Source organism: Ambystoma mexicanum, chromosome 8, assembly GCF_040938575.1.
Source record: "Ambystoma mexicanum isolate Mex_15411 chromosome 8, UKY_AmexF1_1, whole genome shotgun sequence".
In the NCBI taxonomy this organism is placed as follows: domain Eukaryota; kingdom Metazoa; phylum Chordata; class Amphibia; order Caudata; family Ambystomatidae; genus Ambystoma; species Ambystoma mexicanum.
This window is the reverse complement of record NC_090929.1, coordinates 1000207886-1000233943: the sequence shown is the minus strand read 5'-3', so window position 1 is coordinate 1000233943 and position 26058 is coordinate 1000207886. Positions and strand designations below refer to the sequence as shown.

The window sequence follows — 26058 nt, the reverse complement described above, 5'->3', positions numbered from 1 at the left end:
GGATGCCGAAATCTGGGTGTAACACAGTTGTTATGTCAAGGCTGTCCGACCTTCTCATATTCCTGCATGTTAGTTCTTTTGTCCAGGTTTTGGCGCGGGGCGCAAGATGACGTTCGTCTAATTCTTTACCTTTTTTGTCGAATATGTGGATGTTTAAGTCACCACATATTATGAATTCAATCGCATTGTATTTTTCTTTGGGGTTGTCTATTGCGGAGAATACCATGTCTGTGAATTTCTCTTCCGTTATGCTTACTGGGTTCTAGTATAGGTTTGTTACGCCCCATGTTTGGTCCGTTCTGTTCTTTGTTTCTCTGGTTTTTCTGTTTTGAATTTGATTGTTATTTGTATCCATGGGTTTAGATTTTCAAATTCGATCATGTCGATCTTTCGCCCGTTTTTGATCGTTAGGAGGCCAGATGAGGGACGGCCCTTTTTCTTATGGATTGCTGTGTTCATTATTACTATGTAGCCATCGCATATAGGCTGCTCTATTATCCAAGACTCCTGTATACAGATTATATCGGCTGATAGGAGTATCGGATTTATTGTGTTGAATAAATGGCTCTGACCTCGGGTGTTCCATGAGCATAGCGTGGTTTTAGTTGTGTTCTCTTTGTTTAGTTGTTATCTTCTTCGGTTGTTTTTCTTCACTCTCCGAAGTTGTCGTCCTGTTGTCTCCATATTCCGTAGTTTTTGTATAGCTCATGCCGGTTTTGGAAGTCTTTCTCTCTGTTTCTGAGGTGATTTTTCTTTATATTCAGTTTGTCGTTCGTTTGTGTTTTGCTGATTTCTATCGCAACCTTTGTTGTTTTGTTCTTTCATTGTTTGTTCTTTTCCTGTTCCTCGGTTCCGATTCAGGGAATCACCAGCGTCTTTTTGTTTCAGGGGGAGTGTGGTCCGAATACCGCTCTTCTTTTTTCATGGTTCCTCATAAGGTTTTCAATTTCTGTTATATCCAGCGACAGCTTTGGGGTTTGTCTGTTCGTTCTTTCTTGTCGTGAGTTGTTGCGAGTGTCTACGACTTTGGTACAGAGCTTGCCATTTCTTTTGGGCTTTTGACGCCTTTTCTTGTTGGGTTAAACCCTCTCACTTTTTCTTCACTGTCTTCTCGTGGCGCAGCTGGTATTTGTTCATTTTCTCTCTCATTTCTTTCTTCATCGTTCCTCGTGGTCTCACTTTCATCTTGGGCAGTCTTCATTTTAATTTCGTGTCCACCCTCATTGTTGGGTTTAAGTCTCCAGTGGTTATCTTATCTTATCTTCTCTTCTCTTCTTTGTTTCTGAGTCAAGTTTTTTCTTGTTTCGGAGTGCTCTGTGGTTTCCGGTCTATTTCTGTGGATGTGTGAGCCTGAGTTGTTGATTGACTTCCTTCATTTTCTTTTCTTTTGTCTATGTATCCGGGGATGCTTGTATCTGTTATTTTTCTTTCTTTTCCTTTTTCTATTGTAGTGGAGTTGTCTTTAGTGGTGTGCTCGCTAGCGACTTCATTTGTATTTTTCACGTGTGGTTTTTTTGGCTGCAGTTTGTGTCTCTGGGGTCTCCATTGTCTTTTTTTCGGAGCCTCATATGCGGCGGAGTAAGCTCTGTGTTTTTGTCTCGCTTTGCTGTGCATGTCATTGACTTTTTCTTTCCGGGGTCTTGAGTGTCTTAATGTTTGGTTTGGGGATTTGTTCGCCTCACTTTTTACGAGGTCTTGTCTGGTCAGTGAAGTCGGTATAAGTACCCCTGCTCACGATTCGGCTAGGCTCTGCCTTTGTTTGTTACGGCCTCGCAATGCGACCAGCGTTCCTCTTTCTACCGTTCCACAGGTTCTTTGGAGGGGTTTGTCCGCACTGCCCGAGTGCTCTTGACTATTGAGTACCCTGGGACAGGTGCGTATATTTCCTTCTTTTATCGGGGTGGCATATGTTGTGTTTTGATTACTGGGTGCTCGGTGGTCCTTTTTTGGATCTTTGTATCGTCAGGTTTCGGCCTTGGTGTCTTTCTCCAATGTACACCACACCGTGCGTTGGTTGATCAGGTGGATCAAAGGCTAGTAGCCCACAGTCTCCACCTTTGTTATTCAATTATCCATGCAAGGATCTCTTTTCTTGGATAGTTTCTCGTCTCGAGTCGGTGGAATTCAGTGTTTGCAGCGCAAAGTTGTCCAATCAGTGTGTTAGAGCACAGCCTTTGTTTTGTTTTTGAGCAAGTCGCAGGTGGATCAAAGGCAGGTCGCCCACAATCTCCACTTGCATTCTATTAAGTCGATCTCTTATGTTTTGGTGGAGGTATTTCACTCCAAATACTGCTTGGAAGATCCGCTAGAAAGTCTTGTTATCAGTGATGTGTGTTTTTAAAATACTGTTTCTCTTACCTCTCATGAGAGAGCTCCTTTTGTCTCACAGCGCTATGCCTTTGTTTTCGCTATCGTAGTTTGTGATTTAAATGATTTCAGTGGGATTTAAGCGCCAGCCGGCGCAAGAGGTTAGCATATATCGAGCGGACAGCACATCAGCAAACAACGAAACAGTCTCTGCAAATCACTCGCGTCCTTGACTAGCGCGGGCTTAACGCTGCAAAGACGCCTGTAATGTTCTTTTAGCTTCCTCTTCCTGGGTGGGCGGAGCCAATAGACTCCAGTCCCTTAAGGCTGCAGTGTTTACTTACCTCGAGCAAAAAGCTGCTCACTCAGTACAGTTCACACGGAGTCCTCACCGGTGTTCAGGCGTTCAGATACAATGCAGGTAGGAAACGGGGATAAAACCCACCACGGGCAGAGCCACAGCGAAACAGTCTTTGCAAATCACTCGCGCCCTTGCCTAGCGCACAAGTCATTTTGCACTTTCCTAGAGCCATGGCTGTGTGTCCATGCACACAGAGAGAGAGCGTGCAGAATCGGGGCAAACGGAGTGCGCAAGCTCCGGAATGGATCCTGGTCAGGAGTCGAACAGAAATCTTACAGGAGTCACTGAATTCATATGCAGCGAACGCTAATGCTCTGCTGGTGTCAGAGAGAAGAGACACTTACAGGGACACAGAGGAGCTGGTGATTTGGGTCCACAGGCCACCACGTTCACACCATCTGATTCCAACATGGCAGGCAGAGTATTTGTAGCTTCGGGTCATGGTGACTAAGCCCGAGTTGTTCCTCATTTAGAGGAAATGCACAACACCTACAAGTGATCAGTAACACCCACCATAAACATGGGGAGGATGTGGAACCACTGAACAACAGCCATTCACTATACCTGAAGTTAATGGGGAAACTATACTGAGAATTAGAGCCCTCATAGGTCAAACTATTTTAAGCAGCTGCATAAAGTGAGGCAGTAATCTCCTGAACTGATCGGTCATATGACTGCATTCTTGAGAGTGAGTGAGGCCATATGGAGGAGTCCTAGCTGAGAGAATCAGGAGGGCAGAACCTGTGTTGACAAAGCCAAAAAGGCCAAGTTATGACAGTAAGGCACACAGGAAGATAATCCGTGTTGGCCAAGCCAAGTGGGGTCACTGAGAATAGGGAGTGAGAGGGGCAGTTGGCTAAGTCAGGGGTGTCAAAAAAGCCAGTCTGAGATGACAGGTTAGTTGGAGAGGCCTTCTGGTCTGGGCCCAGAGACTGATAGCGGATTATATCCTGAGATGAATGAAGGACAGAGTAAAGCTAGCTGGAAGCTAAAGTCTAGACCTTGGTGAGAGTTGCAAGGCCATCAGTCCAAATAAAGAAGACTTGCTAAGTTTAAGACACTGAGGAGTCTCAGGTCCACCATGCCAAATAAAGAAGTCTTGATAATGTTTGACAACCTAGAGGGGGGGGGGAGTAAATCCTACCGATAAGTACTAGTACGAGAGTGCCTACCAACCTTATCCAAGAAAAAACAGAGGGCCAAAGGGATCCCACATTAGGAGTGCTCAGGTATCCGTTGTAAGGCCGTCACCTCCTCCTTCCATCCAGGACCAAGACCTTACCAAGGGTCAAATACAAAACAAGACAAGACGACGACCACAACCATAAGAAAGGCCTCATCCACTATGAGGGCAACCTCATTGTGAAAGAAGTGTGCAGGTTCACCCTAAAAATTCAGATCGTGAGAGTGACTTGTAACCTGGGCAGACCTCTGTGGAGTTCTTGTTAGAAATTCGAACAAGGATTTGACTTTGGACTCATATTTCATTAACTAGATTCTTTCACTGTTTTGCCTCGAGTTATCTTTTGAATTGAATGCCCATCCTGTAGACTAATCCTGAAACCAAATCTCATTACATACAGAGTAAAGTTATTGAAACATGACCTGTGTGTGAATGTCCTGTGGCCAATATCCTGGACAGTTAATAAAACAAATATATCATAGTATTGCACATAAAAAAGTGGCACAATACCTTCTACAATGTTGCCAGAAGGGAGTGGCCTCCTTATTTAACATATTTTTCAATTCAGGTTTTCCCCTCAGATATGTGCAACAGTATTTATCGTACCATGCAAGGCGATAATGTTAACATAGCTCAGTGAGTTGATGGACTGCTGTGGAGATGTACGCGATCGCTAGCTCACAGGTTCGAATCTTGAAAGAGCCGACATCGCGTTTGATCCTTCAGAAGCCAATAAAACAATTGCCATTACATCAAGTCATAATAAAACCTATTAATGACATACAGAGACAGAAATGACTTTGATTGAAATTATTCATAATGATTACACATTCTGCCACTTTACACCTGCAAAGCCTTTCCACCCACAAACTACCACCTACTAGATTCAATTCCTGATACTTATTGGAAAACACAGATAGGCAGATTCCAGTACACTGGGTGATATATTATTGCCCAGGGCTTACTTTAGCCAGAAACGTTTGGCCGTGATCCGTTTTCTCAACTGGCACTCTGGGATAATGGTATCTTTCATTAGTTAGCTGCACAATTGTAGTCTCGATGCAAAGCTACTTTTCAATAACTTTAGAGTAAAAAAATTCTGAAGGCTAATAAAACTAATAATGTGAGACTAATGCCACAATTATCATGTAACATGACTCCTTTTATTTATTTTTATTGTTATAGCCGAAATAAATCAACTTGACAACATATAAAACATCAAACATTTTCCAACATTAAAACACAAAGTAAAAAAAACATTAAAACAAATCTCAAAAGAGTCTCACAAATCACAGAAAATCTCAGAAGTCTCAAAAGAGACGAATACGACATTAGGTTGTACATCTGTAAGTACATATGTACAGGACATAGGATACACAATCTTTACTGCCAGGTTTAAAGTCCAACACCTACAGCTCCCGTGTTTTCTTGCAGTTTAAGTTCATGCAGTAATGCTATGGTACAAATTCTCACTTTAGCAGAATAGCCACAGTAAATCATGTGCCACAAAGTGGTCAAAGTTTTGACTTCGTATAAGTCAACAATTGATTTGAAGTGATGCTGACGCTTCATTAAGAGTGCTTTGCACTCAGTCATCAGGTGCTGTAGATCTTCTCTTTTGGAGTTCTCTTGACAGAAGCGACAAAAGTTCATGGTTTCATTAATTACCTTTCTGCGCTTTAGGATTCCTCTAGTCGGCCATAGGTTTAATCTTAGACGTAATAAGTCTTGTCTGAGCCAAAGACGGCGATTGGACTAGATATGCTTCTGGTGTGCTATGTTTTTTATACCGATAAGCATCTGGATCACAGACACAGTATTTTGAACAAATCTCACAATTGGTAGCCCAGTCCATTGTATATAGTCTGGTCTTAGCTTGGATGGGATTTTGGAGAAGAGTGGCAAGAGATACATCTATGTCAGCCATGGTCTGAATCACATGGGATCTCCATTTGCCTATAAACAAATCAGATGATGTAAACGCATACTCAGCTAAGACTCCCAGTATCGAGCTAGTCTCAATGGCCATGATGCGCTTTCTAAACAATGCAATCACGTGCCAGGTGTATCTACCAAACAAGTAGATAAGACCCAATTCATATCGTATTAGGGGGAGCGGTGTACAATTTGGTAGGTTTAAAACTCCTCACCAATACTTCCCCTCAGGAGGGACCAGAACTCCTTGGACAAGATGGGTCTTGTTTCAGCGGCGTATAACAGAATGGGCGTAGCTTTCTGTTGATAATAGGTCAGTGCTGTCAGTGCTGTCAGGGCTGAAAAATTGCCATATTTTCTTTGAATGATGTTGGTTTGGTACTTGGCTGTGTTGACCTTATCAACAATAAGCTGTCTGTAGATTTCAGCTGCCCCTTGGCTAGTTATGTGTACACCCAGGTAGGTATAGAGACAAACCACTTGCAGGCTTTGCTCTTTAAGGGTCCACATTTTGCTCTTTGATGCACACTTGTTGGACACATTAAATTTCATAATCTTAGATTTTTCAAGATTAATTAAATGATTATTTTGAGTGTATTCAGCAAGTGCATCCAGTGCATTTCGGGGTCCACTTGGTGTTTTAGATATTATGACCAAGTCATCCACATACATTAAAAATGGGATTTGCTTTTGGGCCAATTTCGGTAGATCAGTGAGAATATTTAGAAAAGCCTTAGATATATCGGAAATGAAAAAGTTGAAAATAGCGGATGCAAGAGTGCAGCCCTGTCGTACTCCACGTTGGACATTGATTGGTGTCGACAGTTTTCCGTCAGAGGACAGTCTCACCTGCATTGTGTTATGATGCAGGTCTTGAATAAGAGAGATTAGATGGTGAGGGCACCTTCGTTGTTTTAGTTTGTATATAAGCAGTTCTCTGGGAATTGAGTCAAAGCCGCTTTTAAATCTGTAAAGCCATATACAACCCTTTTGATTTTATGGCTGTGAATAATAGATGACAATGTGAACAGATGGACACAGGTGCCCATTCCTGCGACGAAGCCCGTTTGAAAGAGATCTCTAATACCTTCTGCACAGGTCCAGCTGTTAAAGTCTCTTAATATAAATTTGGCAAACAGCTTGCCCGGTGCATCCAAAAGGGAGATGGGCCTGTAGGTAGCCAGCGATCGATCTCCGTTTTTAAAAATCGGCACAATTATGGCAAACAACCAAGAGGAGGGGATCTTAGTCACGGACAAAATCTTGTTGAAGATTTTCTCAAGAATGTTTGCCCATAGTTCATCATTTTGTTTGAAAACAAAATTACTTAGCCCATCCGGGACGGGGGCACAAGAGTTATTTAGTTTTTTAATCTCTATGAGAATGTCCCCCTCATCAATAATAAGACCATCCTAGCTGGAAATCTCAATAGGAGCATAGATTTCCCACCCTGCTGGCCTTTAGTACAAAGCAGAGAAGTGCGCTATCCAATCTAACTCACTCACACCATTAATCTGCACTGCTTTTTGGGTTTGATTATTCGCTGCATTTAGCATTGCCCAAGTTTGAGCAGAGTTTTTGCATAGAACGCTTCTCAACATATTTTCACCATTGGTTTGTAACAACTGTATTTGATGACTGCGCATCCAATTGCGATACTGACAGTGCAAAGCGCGGGCCATATCTGTTTGCTCTCACAGTTAGAGGAGGCTACGAGCCTTTTGTTTTTATGTAAGAGCGCTTTCTTGGCTTGGACCACAGTGTCAAACTTGTACCGCAGATGAAATTGTACTTGTGAGCGAGAGATTACCTTCTTGCGAAAGCAGTGTAGGTAGGGGGTATAGTCCATGTTAGGCGCTATTGTAGTATAATTGCAATTGTCCAACTGATTATGAAGAGCCAACAGAGATCGAGGATTCCAGCTTAATCGTGACCTTGCATTGTTGACGATCATCTTCTGGGCGAAATTGGGTTTATCATTGGAAGAGGAGCCAGAGTTAACCGACCACGTAAGTATTAACATTTTGTGGTCGCTAAAAACTTCGGTTTGATATTAAAACTCGTAGCCTCCTCAAACGTGTGTGTGTGTGTCAACAAATGCGTAGTCAAGAATCGATGTACACCCTCCTCTCTGCCATGTAGTTTGAGGATTTATATCTCCAGGTAGTGCACCATTGAACATATGTAGACCTCTATTCTTTACCATCAAAAGCCATCTCAGGCAGTCCAAATTAAATTTTGGATTATTTTCTGGGAGTATTTGCAAGTTTGTCACCCATGACAATGATATTAGTAATGTCAGGGGATTCTGTGATTTCATTTAATAGAGATTCCAGGTCGCAAAAGAAATCTTCGTCTGATATTCCCAATGGATTACGATAGATGTTCAAAATTGCCACTATTCCTCCCGGAAGGGTAAGCTTGGGGAGAAGTAGGAAGGGATTGTGATCAGCCCACCAGTCAAGTCGCCACTCTGTGATTTTTAATTGCAACTAGCAAACCAGATGATGGCCGTCCCTGGGACGAAGTTTTTGCCGGATGAAACATGATTGAGTGATCATCCCAAACAGGTTTTTCCTTGAGCCAAGTCTCTTGTAAAAGGATTATATCCTAATTGGATAGGACGGCCGCACTTTCACCAAAAAGATGTGAATTCCTGCATGTATTACAACGAATTGTTAGAATTTCATGCTTACTTGGTGCGATTCTTGGTTATGATGGCCAATTCGAATTGGATTTATCGGAGAGAAAGTGGTGAGGTGACTTTTTGTTATTAAGATGGTTCACTCTGTAGATGTTGTTCTGAGTTGTAGCTCTCTGAACACTTGTGTGATGGCTTGGAAAGATTAGGTTGCCCTCCGAGTCCAACATGAACGGGTCAATTGCCAGGACAAACCCCAGGGCAAAGAGCTCCATCCTTGCCTGCCACAGGGCATTTCTTATGTAATGGGATTGCAACCAAATTCTTGCAATCGAGGTGTCATTATTCTGAAGAAAATCGACTTGATCGATGTCCATCGATGATGTTCCTTTCAGTGTACTAATCCCATCAAAGATGGCTAAAATGCTCATTCTATTCATAGTGTAGGCAGTGAAAGGTGCAGGGCGGCACTTGAGGATTAGACGATAGAAATTGGCAAGTTTTTTATTGACCGTGTTGATTCTGACCTGTTTTGTGCTCATTCTAGGAGTATGAGGGCCTGTAGTGGAGCTCAAATTTTGGGAAACGGAGTTGGGTCTGAGGGTCAGTTTGGACGGTTGTTTTTTTCCAGTAAAAGGCCCGAAGTTACAGGATTCAACTGTGGTTGATTATGGTTAAAGTAGTTTTGAACCGCTTTGGCAATTTGATTTTCAATCTGCTGGCCCGCATGGGAGTGGCTGTCATGAGGTGCAGACTTTTGGGCCTATTCGAAATACATGGGAACAGGGCATTGGGGGGGGGGGGGGATTGAAACTTAGATGCTCTCCCTTCTGCTTGCTATGGGCAAGTCCACCTTTGTGGCAGACAAGTTAGCCACAGGTCTGTGTATTTCTCTTGCCACCTGGTCATGACACTGCATACATTGGAATTAGAGTGTCAACTTCTTGATTGTAGTGTACCGCAGAGGAGTGAGTCGCCTCATTTGCGATGGATGGAATAGCTTGTGCGCCCAAAGAGTCGACATTTGTTATTGATAAGCTTTTAACAAGTGGATGGGGCAACTGAGTTGCCACGGGTGCAGTGGTAGTTAACATACCCGATGATTCCCCATTTGCTATCGCAGTGGTTTTGACCAATGAGCAGGAATCCTGACTTATCACAGGTATTAAGGATTGTTTGGTTTTTGTGTTTGAGTATGTGCGTTGGAAATCAATGTATTTCTGAATGGAACATTCACTTTGCTGTTGAATGTCTGTCAACACAAAGCTATTTCTACCTTGACTGGGAGACAAAGGCACAGATTTTTGGTGTTATTTAAGGGGCCGCCAAATTGAGGCACTAAAGCACCTACTTCCACTACCTTCGCCACTTCATCTGTGCCAACCGATGCAGCAATCTGAGTCTCAACAGGGCTTATTTTTAGAATAACTGGAGGCTCAACAATATTGACTTTTGTGGGAACCAGAGTGTCGATAGGGATGGATTTCACATCAGAAATGGACATAATTATTTCATCCAATGGTTGATAATCTTCAATTGTAACGGCTGCCAGATCAGTCTGAGCTTTATTTGTCGTTGGTGAGAGTACTTGATGGCTAGCGTTTGTTTTTGGTACCAGCCTAGTATTACCTTCCGGTATTAGTCGTTTCAAAAGTTGTTTAAGATTGGATCTGGTGCAAAAAAAGGGGGCATAGATTGATTCTTCGTTTTCTTTGTTATGTCTAAGTTTCCACTCCTGCATGGTATCTTTTTGTTGTTATCAAGAGGCCCACCTGTGTCAGCCTGTAACTTCTGGCTTTGTTGAGTCTTGAGGTTCATGGCAAGTGGTGGCACTATTTGGGGATCGCATCGAATTGGAGGTTGAGTTACAAGGTTAATAATTGAGTTATTTGGATTCACATTCATAGTGTCGTCAATCACATCCTTGTTGTTATTACTACTGACGCCCCTATATTTGTCACACTCCCCAGATTTGTCCATCTCATTTCCAAATGCAACTTCGATAGACATTTGTGCAAGATCTCTATACACTTTGACATGTTCCCTATTGCATGGCAATAGTGTATTTTTGGTTAAATGATTCATATCTCGTTTCAAATTGTCATTCATCCAGCTTACAATTAAGTCAATCTGTTTTGCTTGCGCTGATATTTTATAATCTAAGGTTTCAAACCGTTTCACCAAGGTGTTGATTGTCATATTAAGAGCCTGAATGGTTATTTCATTTGTATTGGAAGATAGAGGCCTTGAGGACAATCGACTCGGGGTGGTTGGGTAACATGGGCCCTTGGTGTTTGATCGGCCATACGAGATGGCGCTATTGGTAAATGGTCCGTTTGAATAGAGTTGTCAAATAAGCTTGGAGATTGGTATAAGCTGTTATTGCGAGTACTTATAGAGGAAGAAGAAGCGATTATTGAGATATCACCAACACTGCAATGATCTAGACAAATAGCAGGAGTAACAACGAGTGTCTTAGGCGAAGCAATGGATCCACAAATGGGCACCAGCACATCAGCACAGCCACCACGATTCGGTGCTAAATTGTCAACAGAAAAGCTGTTGGTGGATGCCTCATTGCTAACTCGCGGTTCCTCCGACGACACCACTTCTGGGTGACTTTGTTTTGGTAATCCTGGTATTGCTTCTACTTCTAGCAAGTGTGTGTCTGTAATTGAAGTGCTATTGGACACTATTGCAGAAGCACTTTCAATTGGTGGTGTATGCAACACAGCAACACCTTTTAGGTCAAAAGAACTCGCACTCATTGGTTTACAAAAGTCTCGTATGTCGCCAACACACTTTTTTTCTCCACCATCTTCCGTTTCGAGGCACTCATCGCTGGGCGACGTAGTCGGGTAGACTTTATTGTAAGAGACATGCTAGATGTTTTTACAGTGGGAGGCATATTGGTTTTAAGTGTATAAGTCTTAAACACCATTTATTGTTCCAAAAATCTCTTAAGGCAGCGAGCAGTAGGATAAGTGTAACCCAACAGGCAGGTTTATAGAAGTTGATCAGCAGGTAGAGATGCACTCGACTGCTCAAAGGGTATTCCCCCCTCCCACAGGCACAGTCAAGTGGAACTCAATGTGATCAAGTAGAGGTTCGCCAAATCTTATCCCACCGGTGCATCGTTTTCAAATTACTATGGCACGAGGGTTCGCTCGACTGCTCAAAGGGTCTAGCCCCGCAGTCGCAGACAAGCAGTTTAAGTATGCAGGAGTTGAACAGTGTATCCCCCACGTGCGTAGTCGTTTGGTTTGTTAGGGTATGCAGGTGCGCTCGACTGCTCAAAGTCATGCCTCACAGTCAGTCGAGCAATACACAAAGTGATTAGTTTACAGTTAGATTAATATTTCTCCACCGTCACTGTACTGGTCTTGGTAAAGTGGCAAACAGTCAACAGTGCTAGTGTCTCATCGCATATAAGATGAGAAACTCTGTAGGCAAATGGCGCTCACCTTTTGTTTGTTGCCGGATTCAGGAGAAATAAGTTCAACCTCCTCTCTCCCCTCAGCCCGAAGCACCGGACACCAGACTCACTGCTTCACACACCGTGCCGCGCTACGGTGTTGTGAATATGTGCTGCTTCCTGTTCCAGGTTACCTCCCAGTTGGTAAACATAAAAAGAGGACTTCAGCTGGAAAAACGCTCGCTTGGATAAAGCACTTGTAGGCAAGCAAAACAATACTGCAGCAGAGTGTCAGGTAGGAGCCTTCATAAAACCAGACACACTGCTTCACACACCGCGCTGTGCGCCAGTGTTGTGAGTATGTGCTGCTTCGTGTTCCAGGTTTCCTCCCAGTTGGTAAACTGAAAAAGAGGACTTCAGGACTTCAGCTGGAAAAACGCTCGCTTGGATTAAGCACTTGTAGACGAGCAAAACAATACTGCAGCAGAGTGTCAGGTAGGAGCCTTCCAACAATAACACCAGACACACTGCTTCACACACTGCGCTGTAGGCGCCGATCTCAGAAACAGAGCTCCTCTGTTGTGTGATTTTAGATTTGAAATGTTCAAGCTCTTTTTCGGGCTCAAGCAATTTTTGCTCTTATTGAATTTTCAAGTTTAACTCAGGTCTACGGGTAGCGAGCAGATTTTTATGGTGAAATGGACTGGTAGGCCAGGATTATTGGAGTATGCTTACTTTACTTGGGACATACTTAAACATCTGCAGAGCGTGCAGTACGTTTGAACAGGGCTTAATCAGTGATTCTACAACATGCCTGATCCCTCCATCTAGCCCTAGAATTGCAGCAAACACTGGTTTGCATTCTGAGATGTGCTGTTTTGCTTTTTCACATACGTGTGGGCCTACAAATCAAAGTGCTTTCAGCAACATGGCAAACATTGTCTACTCGTTTTTCTACTATGTACTTTGCACGCACAGTGGCACAGCGAGGTGCAAGCTCTTCTACCACAGGGCTCCTGTCCGCTCCCAATATGCCCCCCTTGCCATGGTACCTAGTGACCTGTTTTTGACCGGTGCCCCATGAAGAGCCCTTCATTCCCGCTGACACCAAAACCTGCCTCTTTCACTTATGTAGATGGTAATTTGTATATTCCCTCACACCATGTCATGAATGAGTGCTTCATCCTGCCTTACTACTTACTTATTTATTTACCTGGACTTTAATTGTGCAGAATTAGAAGTACCAGCGTGCAAAGGTAAACATTAACATCTGAACTGGATGGACAGCTCGCACCAAACATAGGCCAAAGTGAGTTTTCAAAATAATTGCAGATCATGGTACAGAGCACAATTACAGTATACGCAGATGTTTGCTATACCAAAAAATCAAATAATGCCCTGTTTCAGGTGTGAGTTGTACATCCTAGACTGTTTGTTTCTCTGCATTCTGGTACTTTTAGTTTTTCTTTTTCATTGCCATCACTGAGTCCTGGCTCCATGCCACCTCAGGCCGGGCATTGTCTATAGCCATTCCTCCAGGCTTCACTATCCGAAGAGCGGATAGACAGGACACCCGAAGATGTGTCGTTGCACTGATTTTTAAAGACACCCTCAAAATCAGACAGTGCCCATCCAAAATGAATGGAAACTGTGACCTGCTCTCCCTCAGACCTACCACCTGCATACTAATCCATCTAAAATATAGGCTGGCTGCCCCCCCAGGTACATTCGAGGATGACCACCTACACCTCCTCAACACCAACCTGAAACCGACCTCCAAAGTCATCCTACTAGGAGACTTCAACTTAGGCCTTAACAACCCTACAGACGGTAACGCCTCCGCACTAGCAAATACACTGAGTGGCCTAGGCTTTGCTCACTGAGTAAACACCCTACCCATGCAAGGGCTGCATCCTTGACTGGCTTGCGTACCACAACTGCAAGGTCCTCATCAATGCTATCTCCCCATGCCATGGTCCGACCACTTTATCGTGACCTTCACGATTCATTCTACAACCCAAAGACAACCCACCTGCCAGCCCCCCTGTGCCACCCACTTCAGCCTGAAGCGCCTGTAAAATCATTTAAGACAGCATCACTCGATTGCTCTCTGACCTCAAACTGGTCCACTTCAACCACATGGCTAATAACCCAGTAGCGCACATCTACCTAGAGACACTGGCAACAGTGGTGGACACGGTCTCCCCCGTAGCACCCCATTAAGCCAAAACCCTCTCCCACGCCAACTCCTGGTTCACCAACGACCTCACTGATTTGAGAACTAAAAAACACCAGGCAGGTGCCACCTGGAAGACATCGCAATCGGATGCCACAGGACACTATTCAAATCCTCTGCCCGGGCTTACAAACTAGCCATCACTCAGGCCAAAGCATCCTCCTACAAATACAGGATTGCTGCGGCCAAGTCTAACACCAAGGAACTCTTCAGTATCCTTGGGTAATTGCAAACCCCGGCCATGCCACCACTTGGCATCACCAAAGATGCAACCTGGTGTGCAAGCATCCAAAAAGCCCTGCTTGAGAAAGTAGCTACCCTTCAAGATAAAATCGCCTCCAAGCAGGCCTCTATTAAAACCCCTTCTCCCACCCCACCTATCCCAGCTCCCCACTATCGAGGTGTCTTTCACTTCCAACAGGTTGCGGAAGCTGAAGTCGCAACCATTCTCAAATGTCTAAAGCCCTCCATATGCAAATGCAACCCCTGCCCTGCCCCTATCATCAAAGATTGTGTGGAAGCCCTCATTCCATTTTCACCAGCTTCTTCAAGGCCTCCTTCTCCACCTCCACGGTCCCCACTTCCCTGAAGGAAGCCTGGATTCCTCCCACTCCTTAGAACAAACAAACACTGATGCCCAGCAACTACCGACCGATCAGAACAGTGCAGTTTCTGCCCAAACTCCTAGACCGGGCCACCTTACATACAAATCTAGCACTACCTGGAAATGAATCAAATCTTAGGTCTACGCCAGTCAGGCTTTAGACCAGGCCATGGAACATAATTATCCCTGTTGGACCTGAAAAGCCAACTTGATGCCTTCAGAGATTGGCAAGCCTGCCCTCCTCCTATTCTGTCCGCAGCATTCGATATGGTGGACCACAAAATTCTATGCCGCCACGTAACCTCTGCCGCCAACTTTTCGCCTGCAGGCGTGTCTTGTGTAGCCTCCTTCCTGGAAGGAAGATCCATAAGAGTATTTTCTGAAACAGCATCCCCCATCCCTGCCCCATCACTTGTGGAGTGCCCCAGGGTTCATGTGTATCCCCCACCCTGTACAACCTATTCAGTAAGCCCCTTTTCGATCTGATGGACGCCCTCAGCATCACCTACACAAACTATGCCGATGATATGCAAATCCTGATACCCCTCACAGGCAACTACACGGAAGACTCCCACGCACAAAGTACCATCTACCTGTCCATTCAAGCATGTATGGCAGTGAACGGCCTCTGTATAAATGATGAAAAGACACAGATCCTGGTGCTTGGGCCACCATCGGTCACCAAAAACCTCTGCCCCAATATGCCAACTTCCTCATAGATGGGCTGCGCATACCTGTGCCCACCTCGGTGAAGACCCAGGGCATATACCTTGGCTCTTCACTCTCTTTAATATGCCAGGTCAACGCCATTGCCACCTCAGCCGCCTACACGACTAAGTTAATCAATTCAGCTAGACCGCTCTTAGCTCCTAACAGCTTCCTCACTATTGCTAGAGCCATCATTGGAGCCAGGCTAGACTATTGCAACGCCCTCTTCACCGGCACCTCGGCTCACAACTTCCACGGGCTCCAAGTGATCCAGAACAATGTGATTTGTGTGGCTCTCAACATGCCTCAAAAGAAGAACATATTTGAGGCACGTAGAAACACCCAATGGCTGCCCATAGAGGAAAAGGTTGTCTTTAATACACTCCATCACTCAGATGCCATTCCAATTCTGCCCCTCCCTACCTATCGCAGTGCTTCGTGAGGACCCAATCCTCCAGACCTGTGAGAAGGCCTTTCAACCACAGACTTTTCCTTCCCGTATCCAGGCGAGCAAAAGGTGGAGGTGCCAGCTTCCCCTCTGTGGCTGTGCAACAATGGAACTCACTCCCTCCGCACCTAATAATGGAACAATCGCTTTGGGTCTTCAGAAAGGCACTGAAAACCTGTTCATCCAGCACCCCTGCTCTTGTTCCCTTGTACTGTCTCCATTTGTGCCTTTCCATAAGCTAAATGTACGTGGTTGTAACAGCGCCTCAATGCCTCAGGGTTATTGTAATGGTTTATTTGTAAAGCGCTTATACACAAGTGAAGTGCTTCAAGGCCGGGAAGGGAACAAGATAATACAGTCATCGTTCTTAGGCCTTGAAGTTTCCGAATGATCTGACAGAAAACTAGCATACTAGGCCAGAGCCATTTCTACTAGTGCAAGTGCAAGACAGGAGGGAATGAGAATGACTTGGCAGATAGTGCAAATGCATGCCAAAGAGTGGGGTGAGAAAAAGGGTGGGGGGGGCATACAGAACAATAAATTAATATGCTGGGACTGTCGACAGTCCAGATTGGTTGGTGGTTGGTCATCACTAATACGCCTATGCACTAGTGTTTCGGGTGCAACCCAGCTAGGGAGGGAGACAGAGGGAGGACAGGACAAACAATCTTGCTAAGCCTAGTACATTCACATTCAGGGTCGTGCAAGTGCTCAAACGGGAAGTGCGAGGGAGGGGCACATGTGCGCCCAGTCCATCAGGGGCGAGGGTTAAGTGCAAAGATGTTGCCGCTCTCTTGGAACGTATTCCGAGTGGTGAAGTGTCAAGCAGAGTGCAGAGGCCCGGAGGCCAGTGCAGGACTGGCAGAGGAGCCTGGGACCTGTGAGGTTCTGGAGGTGAACCAGGTGACCAGTCAGCGAAACTGAGCAAGTTGGGGAGGAGAGAGGAGGAAGGAAGCAGGAGAGAAGAGAAATGAGGTTAGCAAGGGAGAGGGAGCAAGAGGGAGGAGAAAGGTCTTGAGGAGTTTCCAGAACTTAAGGAGGCACGGCTCAAAACAGAGTGGCAGGAAGGCTGTTCCAGAGGGAAGCACCTGCGGAGGATAAGGATCTACCCCCAAGTAATCCCGCACAAATCACATTGTTCTGATCTTATGTGTGCTTAATGATGCAATTAACAGAATGTAAGTAAATGGTACATTACTAGATGTGCTATTGGTACTGGCATGGGGCATTTTGAGATGTCTGTATAATCTGCTGTGTGTTTTATTAACAAGGAAATGCACCTGCATTTATCCACATCTTACTGTTCTGCATGGAGTGAACAAAATGGATGGCCTAGCAAAAAAAGCTATTTGTTTTGCTTGTCAAACCGCTTTGTAATTCTTTTAAAATATTTAGTTTTAGTTACCATATTAACCAATCAACTGCTGTGAGCTATGGTGGGGTTTTCCCCTTCGATATGCACATGGCCCATCCCAGTATTGTTAATGAGCATTAGCCCTTTTTTCAACATGAAGGGTAACGGATATAATTTGACCACACAAACTATGTCCCTTTTTAATTGCTGCTGCCTGACCACCAGTTCACAAAAGGCCTGCAAATCACAGCATGGTATAAAACAAAGACAAAATGAACTGTAAATGAGCAGAGCAAAAAGCTTTGAATCCTAGTCATGATGGGTTGGGACCAGCACTTCTTCAGACCCGGAACACTTTTCCAAAATGCAGGGTAAATGATCGCCTTGAAGTTGTGCCCTGGCCCAGCCACTCAAGTCGCACCATGGTCGTTATTGGTGGGCCTTGGTACTCATGAGCCCGTATGAACTGGCACCTAAGAGTACAATGGAGGATCCAGAGTGGTGCACAACCCTGGACTTTGACGCATCACATTTTTCAGGTTTTCAGGATAACCACTGAATAAGTACATTATTTTAATATGTATATGATTTTACATTTGGATCAGTTGGATGCAAATGTCTCACAATAATATTAATGTTGGGTAGTCTGGAAACCTTTGCAGCCTTTGAGGACCGGAGTTAAGCTAGTTCAGAAAAAGCATAAGCTGTAGTGAAAAGATCCCTGGTCCCACTACAGCCTTTGAGTCGACCAACAGCCTCTGCCTCAGTGGAGAAAAGACAGAGATTCTCATAGTAGGGTCCCCAGACCGACTAAGTAAACTACACCCACAATACTCAGCCATAGACATTGACTGCACACCAATCAATATCTCCAAACAAGTAAAATGTTAGGGGTCTATTTAGACTCTAGCCTTACTATGTGCAAACGCTTAAGTGCACTCTCCTCATCCGCAGCATACACAGCCAAGCTCATAGCCAGAAGCAGACCGTTCCTCACACCTCAAAATTGCATTACTCTTGCAGAGCCCTCATTCTGGCAAAAATCGACTACTGCAATATACTTCGACTAGGGACCAAAAAAAACTTGAAATAAATGCAACAAATTCAGAACAAAGCCCTCCGAGCAGCAATAGGCTTAAAAAAAGAGACCATATTACTCATCATCGGAGAGAAGCCCACTGGCTACCCATACAAGCCAGTATCCTACACAAATGTGTAGCAGGCACAGCACCAAGCTACCTGAACCAATGCCTAACCCATAAAACCTCATCGAGAACACTCAGATCGAACACAGACACACTCCTATGCATCCCACGCTTCAAAAATGTAAGAACGGGTAATATTAGCTTCCCAGTAGCAGCCCCCAGAATCCGGAATTCACTCCCATCCTCCATTACCAACGAGCCATCCTTCCCCAAATTCAAGAAAAACCTCAAAACCTGGCTATTCAATAAATTCTAACAAGCCCCAGAACCGCCAGCACAACTACTAACCCTTGAAAGTAAATACCAAATGTAAGATGTACCTTTCTGTGAAGCCCTGTGGTGGCAATGTAACTCCATGCAAATGTGTTTTTGTGTGTAATTCGCTTACAGTAATACTGTTGTATGCTCACAAATATTCCAACATGTAACAACTAAGCACTAGGTAGTCTTGTAACCTATGCTGTGATACCCGAGGGTTTGGGCGTATAACTAAATGCAATAAATAAAAATAAATAAATAACTACAGCATCTGTGTCTCAGTTGTTTGATTGCATATCATTAGTTTTTCAATATGTGGACCAAAGATACTTATTGTTGCGCAAAACAGAGGGGGGGTATGGGAAACTCTCTACCAGCACGAACACAGCCCATTGACTTGTTCTTGGGTGGATGGCCCCTGGGAGAGTCTCAACCAAGTCTTTAGCTCACTGTTCTTTTCACAGAGAAGAAATATCCCCACATATCAGTCTTTGTCCTGCCCAGGGGCAGTCCAGCACCAAAATGCTAGGCAATTCTCCTCTGAACAAGAGTACCACAGAAACCCCATACACGTGTTTCAGCCTAGTTGGGCATCATCAGTGAGGTGAAGCTGTGTTTCTCTAAGAGCAGTGAGCACTTATTGTTGGCCTCCCCCACCACCCGGCTAAAAACGCTCCACACTGACTACTCATCCTTTAACATTGACGGTACACCCATCCCTGTACTCAAACAGGTCAAAACACTGTGGGTGTATTTAGACTCCAACTTTACCATGACCAAACATATCTGTGCCCTTTCATCCTCCACGGCCTACACAGCCAAATTCATCATTCTCAGCTGCCAATTTCTTACCCCACAAAACTGCCTTGCCCTAGCTCGAGCCCTCATACTATCGAAACTGGACTACTGCAATATACCTCTACTTGGAACTACAAGCACCAAACTGGCCAAATTGCAACTGCTACAAAACAAAGCCCTGCGGGCAGCCTTTGGATTAAAAAGAAGTGATCCTATCTTGCATATTAGTAAGGAAGCACACTAGTTACCCATCCAAGCCAGAATCCTATTTAAATCTTAGTGTCACTCCCAAATGTATCACCAAGGATACCCTGCATACCTTACAACGGCGTCACCCAAAGAATTCCAACTAGATCCCTCAGATCGGGCTCTACCACACACCTATTTGTCCCAAGGTTCAGGAGCCCTAGGGCAGGGGGTACCAGCTTCCCAGTAGCTGCTCCCAAGATCTGGAGCTCCCTTCCTACTCGCATGAGAAATGAGCACTCCCATCAGCGCTTCAAGGGTCTTATCAAAACTTGGCTCTTCAATAAGTTCTAACTAGCCATGTCTTCACTAGGCCACCTTGAGCCCTTACGATCAATGTTGCCTGGAATTGCTGTGCCCTTTGTAATTATACTGATCTATGATGCCTGTACTGTTTCTAACCTTGCTACTAATCCTGCCATATTGTAACTTCCTCTGTAACCAGACAAGCTTGTCTATGTAACTAACGCTGTGATACCGCCGGGTTTGGGCGTGTAACCAATGCTAGAAATAAATCTAATTTCTCTTCGAAAGTGAAAATATGTTTGTTTATAGACCTTACCCATCTTTCTATTACCATTGAACTTATGAGGGTGTTTCACCTTTTAACATTGAATTTGCAGGTCTTGGTGGTGGCTTTGGTTATATCGTCGGAGGAATAAACTGGGATGGCACCAGTTTCGGAAGGGCAGTTGGGGGGCAGCTGCGAGTCATCTATGTCTTCACCGCCATCACTTTGATCATAACCACTGCCCTGACTCTGTGCAGCATTCCAGAAAGAACCCGGCATTTCCCCAACAGCAAGAAAAAGGTGATGAAGAGCCCCAGCCTTACTCTGCCTCCCTCCCCACCTGTCTTTTTTGAGGACACAGAGAATCAGAACCTTGATGCGCACAATTCGAGTCGATTATATGCAAGCTTTACAAGTCCAATTTCTCCACTCAGTCCATTGACACCAAAATATGGCAGCTTGATTAGCAGGGACAACTCTTTAACTGGAATTAATGAGTTTGCATCCTCGTTTGGTACCTCAAACATTGACAATGTCCTCATAGACTGTTACACAGGGAGACAAGCAGTCTCGGGGAGCCTCCCCAGGCTGCCTGAAAGTTTGTATTGTCATGAAAATGGAGCTCTAACGGCTGGGGAGCATTCTGCAATCCTGGGATCTGAAAGAGATGGTTTACGGCCAGGATCTCTAGATGCTTCAAAGCAAAGATCATCAGGGATCCTAAAAAGACCACAGACGCTGGCAATTCCGGATGTGGTGTCAGCAAACTGCCCAGAGAGTAGCAGGAGGCGAAATGTGACTTTCAGCAAAGAGGTAAGCAAAACTTTAAAACTTTAAAAAACAATTCAGTAGCTTTCAGTGTTGTATTCATTGCACAAGAAGGTGATCGCTTCAAAAAGAAACTGTAGATAAGGACAAAAAGAGTGGCACAGGGTGCTTTGCTAACGGTCAATGTTCTATTTGCACAGTAATAATATAGTTTGTGGAGAGTGAAGATTGTAGTAAGAACATGGACTGGGGACAGCACTGAATGACAAATTATGTAGTGTATATACAGATAATTATATGATAATGCACAGTTTGATGGTTGAATAAACCGCATGTTCAACGGGAGAGGTGATCAAGGTGGAGGGGTGATGTGCTGAGTTGGGGAGAGGCCCCTTTCTGGGAGAGGAGCTGTAATGTAAGAGAAGATTAGAAAGCAGGGATAGTAGTGATATGTTTTAGATGAGCCATCCGTTAGGGAGTTCCAGTGGGGAGAAAAAGAACATGCGTTAGCACGTGGGGCTGAGGAGGGAATTCGGGAAGCCCAGAGGTTGAGTAGACCGCAAGAGTATGAGGCTGGGAGTAACAGGTGTCAGAGCTGATGCTTTCTGGAGCTTTGGAATGGGCTACACGTCTTATAAAGTACAAAGTGAAGGAGTTTAAAGAGGAGGTGTGAATAATTTACAAAACGAGGTTTAGTCTGTGGATTCAGCTCTTTCAGTTTTAGCTTTAATACTTCTTAGCTGCGTTCTTTGCATCATTCACAGTGCAGGTTTTAATCATTAGTAATTAGCTAAACAAGTGCTAGACTTCAGCAGAATGCCTCTTATGTGACTTGTGATGGTGAACTATAGGTTTTTATGGAGAAGAGTGCCATACCAATAAAAAATGAGAACTCTCATACCAATATACTGACTTGGCTTATTAAAAAAGAACATGTTTCCTTTGTACATTACCCCAACATGGTGGCTTTCCAATGGCAAATAAGTCGCAATATTTTCCCAGTGAGTGTCCACATTACTAAGTTCTTTTAATTGATCCCTGATGCATAATGTGGCCAAAAATGAGAAAACTCAACCTGCTCATGTGGCTTCTGTTTTATGAATACATACAAGGGTGGAAGAGGTATCATGTTAAATCATTGCAAGGCACCAGCACGGCAGTTGAAAATCACATTTTTGGTGTGGAAATCTGTTATGCATAGAGGTAAAATCAATGTGTCCTGATACAGTACAGAATGCAAGTTACTCCAAAACTTGGTCGTAACTTAAACCTGAAAACTATATTCCCAAAGAAATAGTGTTAAGTTCTGCCATCAGGAAATCTGTGTAAATTGCACCTGATTCACAAACACCGACCCAAACATGTCCCATTTATACCCAAAATTGGTGGTCTGATGTGGAGAAAATTGCGCCACAAAGTCTTATATAAGTCAGAAAGGATACAAAATACAAACTTCTAAAAAAATAAAATAAAAAATAAAATAAAAAAAAGCTTTTCTCTTTATTCCAAAATATTTGTTCACACCATATTTAACCAATAAGCCTCGAGCTGGGTGGGCATTACTGCTTCAGGTAATGCCCAGGGGCCCATAGTTACCATAATGTAGGTTCCAGGGCATTACCTGAAGTGATAATGCTCCCAAACCCCCAACAAGGGGCTTATTGCTATTAGTACCCCGGCACGTTGTACCAGGATACTAATAGTTTGTACGTTTTGGTTTTGCAAGTTTAAAAAACAAAAAGTTGCCCGCCAAGAATTGGGGCGAAGGAACTATATGTAGTCCCTTCTCGCTTTGCATGGTAGCCTTGCTGATGTCGGAACTGCGCCAGAAACACTACTGTTCCCTGCGCAACCAATCGACATGGACCCAGAAAGTAAGTGGGAAGCAGGAGGGGTGTGCCTTGTTGTGTGGAAAAGGGATGTGGGGTGTGGGACATGGGGTACAGGGAAGCACACTTACCTGCAGTACCCAGTAAGGGAAGATAGCAGCTGTAGGTGCCTTTCCCCGGCTTACTACGTGTGACAGAAAAAATAAAATAGCAGACAAAACCCCTTGTCGGGGAAAGAGGCACTGGGACCCGGCTGCAAGAGTTCAAAGGATGGTTTATTTCTCCAGCTAGGAAATAACCCAAAAACTCTCCCATCACATTACATCATACATGTATTTATATTAGTTAAAGTAACTCTAACAAAACATGCTAAATGGACCCGATTGGCCAGACGGTGTGGTGCTGTAGGTGTGGGTAGCATCTCTTCCTCCTGGTTGGCTGAGTAGCTGACGAGATGACGGACGTCAAACTTCTTGTGCTCCACGCAGGTCAGGGTCCGGTCACTGTGGTCACTACCTAAGCTAATATGTTACACACTAAATAACAAATTATTTGAAACATTTTATGCTACTTGTCACATTTCTATATAAGTCACACACATGATTATTGTCAGTACAATTGGGTCATTTGTGGCTTTAATTGAAGGCCTTGACCTTTATTATGCATGTAAAAGAATCAGGCTATGTTTCGCATCTCTTCTAGGTTTCAAACTCATTAGTACAAGTAAAAACATATATATTAGTAAAAAATGCTTAAGGTTAGTAGTGGGTGTGTTGGGTGGGTTTTGCAGCACAGGCGAGGGTCTAGCACTTGAAAGAAATACCTTACAGGGTGTGCAGGGTCAGGATGGCAATAAATAGTTCTAATGAGGGTGGGTGGCTAACACGTTTATGAGGACGAATCGAGCAGAAAGTGCTTAGCTCATCCTGGTTCACATGCCGGTTCTCAGACGAACAGTGATCTCAGAGGAAGAAAACTGTAGCATATTGATTGTTGCAACTTTCTCCAGCTTCAGCGTGAGAATGGAAGCGCAGAGCTTTCCTTCGCAGGGGGAGTGCAAGGGTGAGGTCCAGCCAGCTGCCTGCGCGCCTTGTGTGTGTGTCTCTGTCCTTGGCTGCTGCGGTGGAAGGGGAGCTGAGCATTGCTGTACTATCGCAGTGAGGCTTGTTTACCCAAGATGGAGTCGAAAGGGGGCACAAAAGATGGATGCCCCGTGTCCTGCTCAGTAGTCCCATCTATGCAGCAGTCAACCGTGGTTAACTTTACATAAGGGCAAGGTTAATCCCACTACCGGAGGCACGTGGTCCAAGCCCTGTACTGAGGAGCGTACGACACGAGGGGGCCTAAGGACCCCTCGCTCCCATACACAGCCTCTCGCTCTGAGGAGGCTTTGAGGGTAAAGCACCCACTCCTAGCCTCCTCAGTGGGTGGGAGGCCGCCGTCCACCCCAGACAGGGTAGTAATGTTTTTTACTCCATACCTCCAAAACATTTTCATACACTGACACCTCACGTGCAATATTTAATGTGGAATATTCAACTATAACCGAAGTGTGTTTCACAAAGTTGCTAAAATACCGTTTGACGATTTGTGAATACACATAAAGTTGCACTTTTCTTGGGTGTTTACATTTTCCCCATTCAGATATAACTTGGATAAACCCACAATTTCCCAACTTCCTACTAAAAACACACACTTTTGTAGAAAATAAAAAATACTTTTCAGTTCCTGTTCAGTTCTTTTGTGAATTCAAAGTAATTTACTCATGATTGTTGTTTCTATTCCCAGGAGTAAGAAAACATTACGACTATATATGGGCCCCATACTATTCAACCAAATAAGAGGTTTTCTGAAAAATGTTTTGGACTTCACCTCTTTCCCTTCATTAACTAATGTTTAAGAATATTGTGATGCTATTACCCACATTTTCATCATTAAGTTGATGAATGGTTTAATTTGTGGTCCTCATACACATCGTATCCCATAGGGATAGGTGTATGAGCTGACGAGGCTTTTATACATTCCATAATGATGAAAGCCACAACGTGGGCCTTTTCTGTGGGCAACTACCTTCTTGCCTGTGGCAAGGCACAAGTGCCGCAAGGAATAGTCTGTCCATTTCCATTAGCCTCCGGCATTGGCCAACTATGCAGGTAGTTATTATAATTGACACCCACTATTTGACATAAACCTAGCGCAGATGCTAAAGCAGTGAACAGGGATAGGGCAAGAAGCAATATTCAGACTGTAAGCCCAGAGTCTGCAGGCCATTATTGCATAAGGTAATGCTGTGGGGGCCCATAGTTACAGGCCCGAGCATAGCGAAGGCCTTAAGGAAGGCCCCGGGGGCATTACCTTATACTGTAATTACCTGCAGGTGAGGGACTTATTGCCATTAGTACCCTGGCATGTTAGACCAGGGTACTAATGGGTTGTTTTTTGCCCGCGAGATGCGCTGCGTTTTGCCGCTGGAAAAAAGGGCTACCGCGATCAGGAAAACGTAGTCCGTTTTCTTTCCTTGGCGGCCATAGTAAACAAAGAAAATGGCTGCCATGAAAGCGGAGAAGGGACTACACATAGTCCCTCCTCCCTTTCCATGGTGGCCTAATCGGAAAAACGAAGATGCGGCGCAACGTGACTGGGCTTACCATAAGGTAAGGAGGCACAGAAAAGCACCAATCGGTGCTTGGATTACAATGAAAGTGCGATTCGGTTTTTGGAAGAGCATGCCAGAGAGATGATTGAATGCGAACAGATGAAGGACTATCTGAAAGACTTTGTGAAGGGCATGGCTGCCATATTGGGTGGTTAATCGCATGATTTACCTGATGTAAAAGTAAGAACATAAACGTGACTTTGATTCATAAAACAAACATGTGACATAGCAGGTTGGCGGTAGTCGGAGAGGAAATGTTGCAGACAATGCAGGGCAGCTTTTCCAGAAAATGCGAAGTGGCCATTGACTGCAGAAAGATTGTGCCATATACGCAAACAGGAGTGGAAGAGACTGGTATATGTGTTGATTCAATTAGTGGTTGGAGAACACAGATTTCCATCATTGACTGCATCCCGTGTTCTTTTGTACCCGATTGGATATCCATCCAATTCAGGGCCCTAATTTTCCACGAGAGATGTGATGAATCCCATTAAAAACAGATGTTCGCTATCTGAAAGGAGCTTATGACCATAGATCACAAGCCACTGCTTACCCTGACAATCTGCAAAGATTTCGTAATAGTGCTTGTTGGTAT

At 44.3% G+C, this 26058-nt stretch overlaps 1 protein-coding gene across 5 annotated transcripts in view; it reads left to right on the top strand.

Moving 5' to 3' along the window:
- The window catches only part of SLC45A1 (solute carrier family 45 member 1), a 581272-nt gene that overhangs the window by 378215 nt on the left and 176999 nt on the right, over window positions 1–26058 (top strand). For all 5 annotated transcript variants that reach the window (XM_069610920.1, XM_069610919.1, XM_069610917.1 and 2 more), the window contains one exon: window positions 20323–21023. In XM_069610920.1, coding sequence (XP_069467021.1) covers window positions 20323–21023 — 701 coding nt within the window. The remainder of the gene's footprint in view (window positions 1–20322; window positions 21024–26058) is intronic.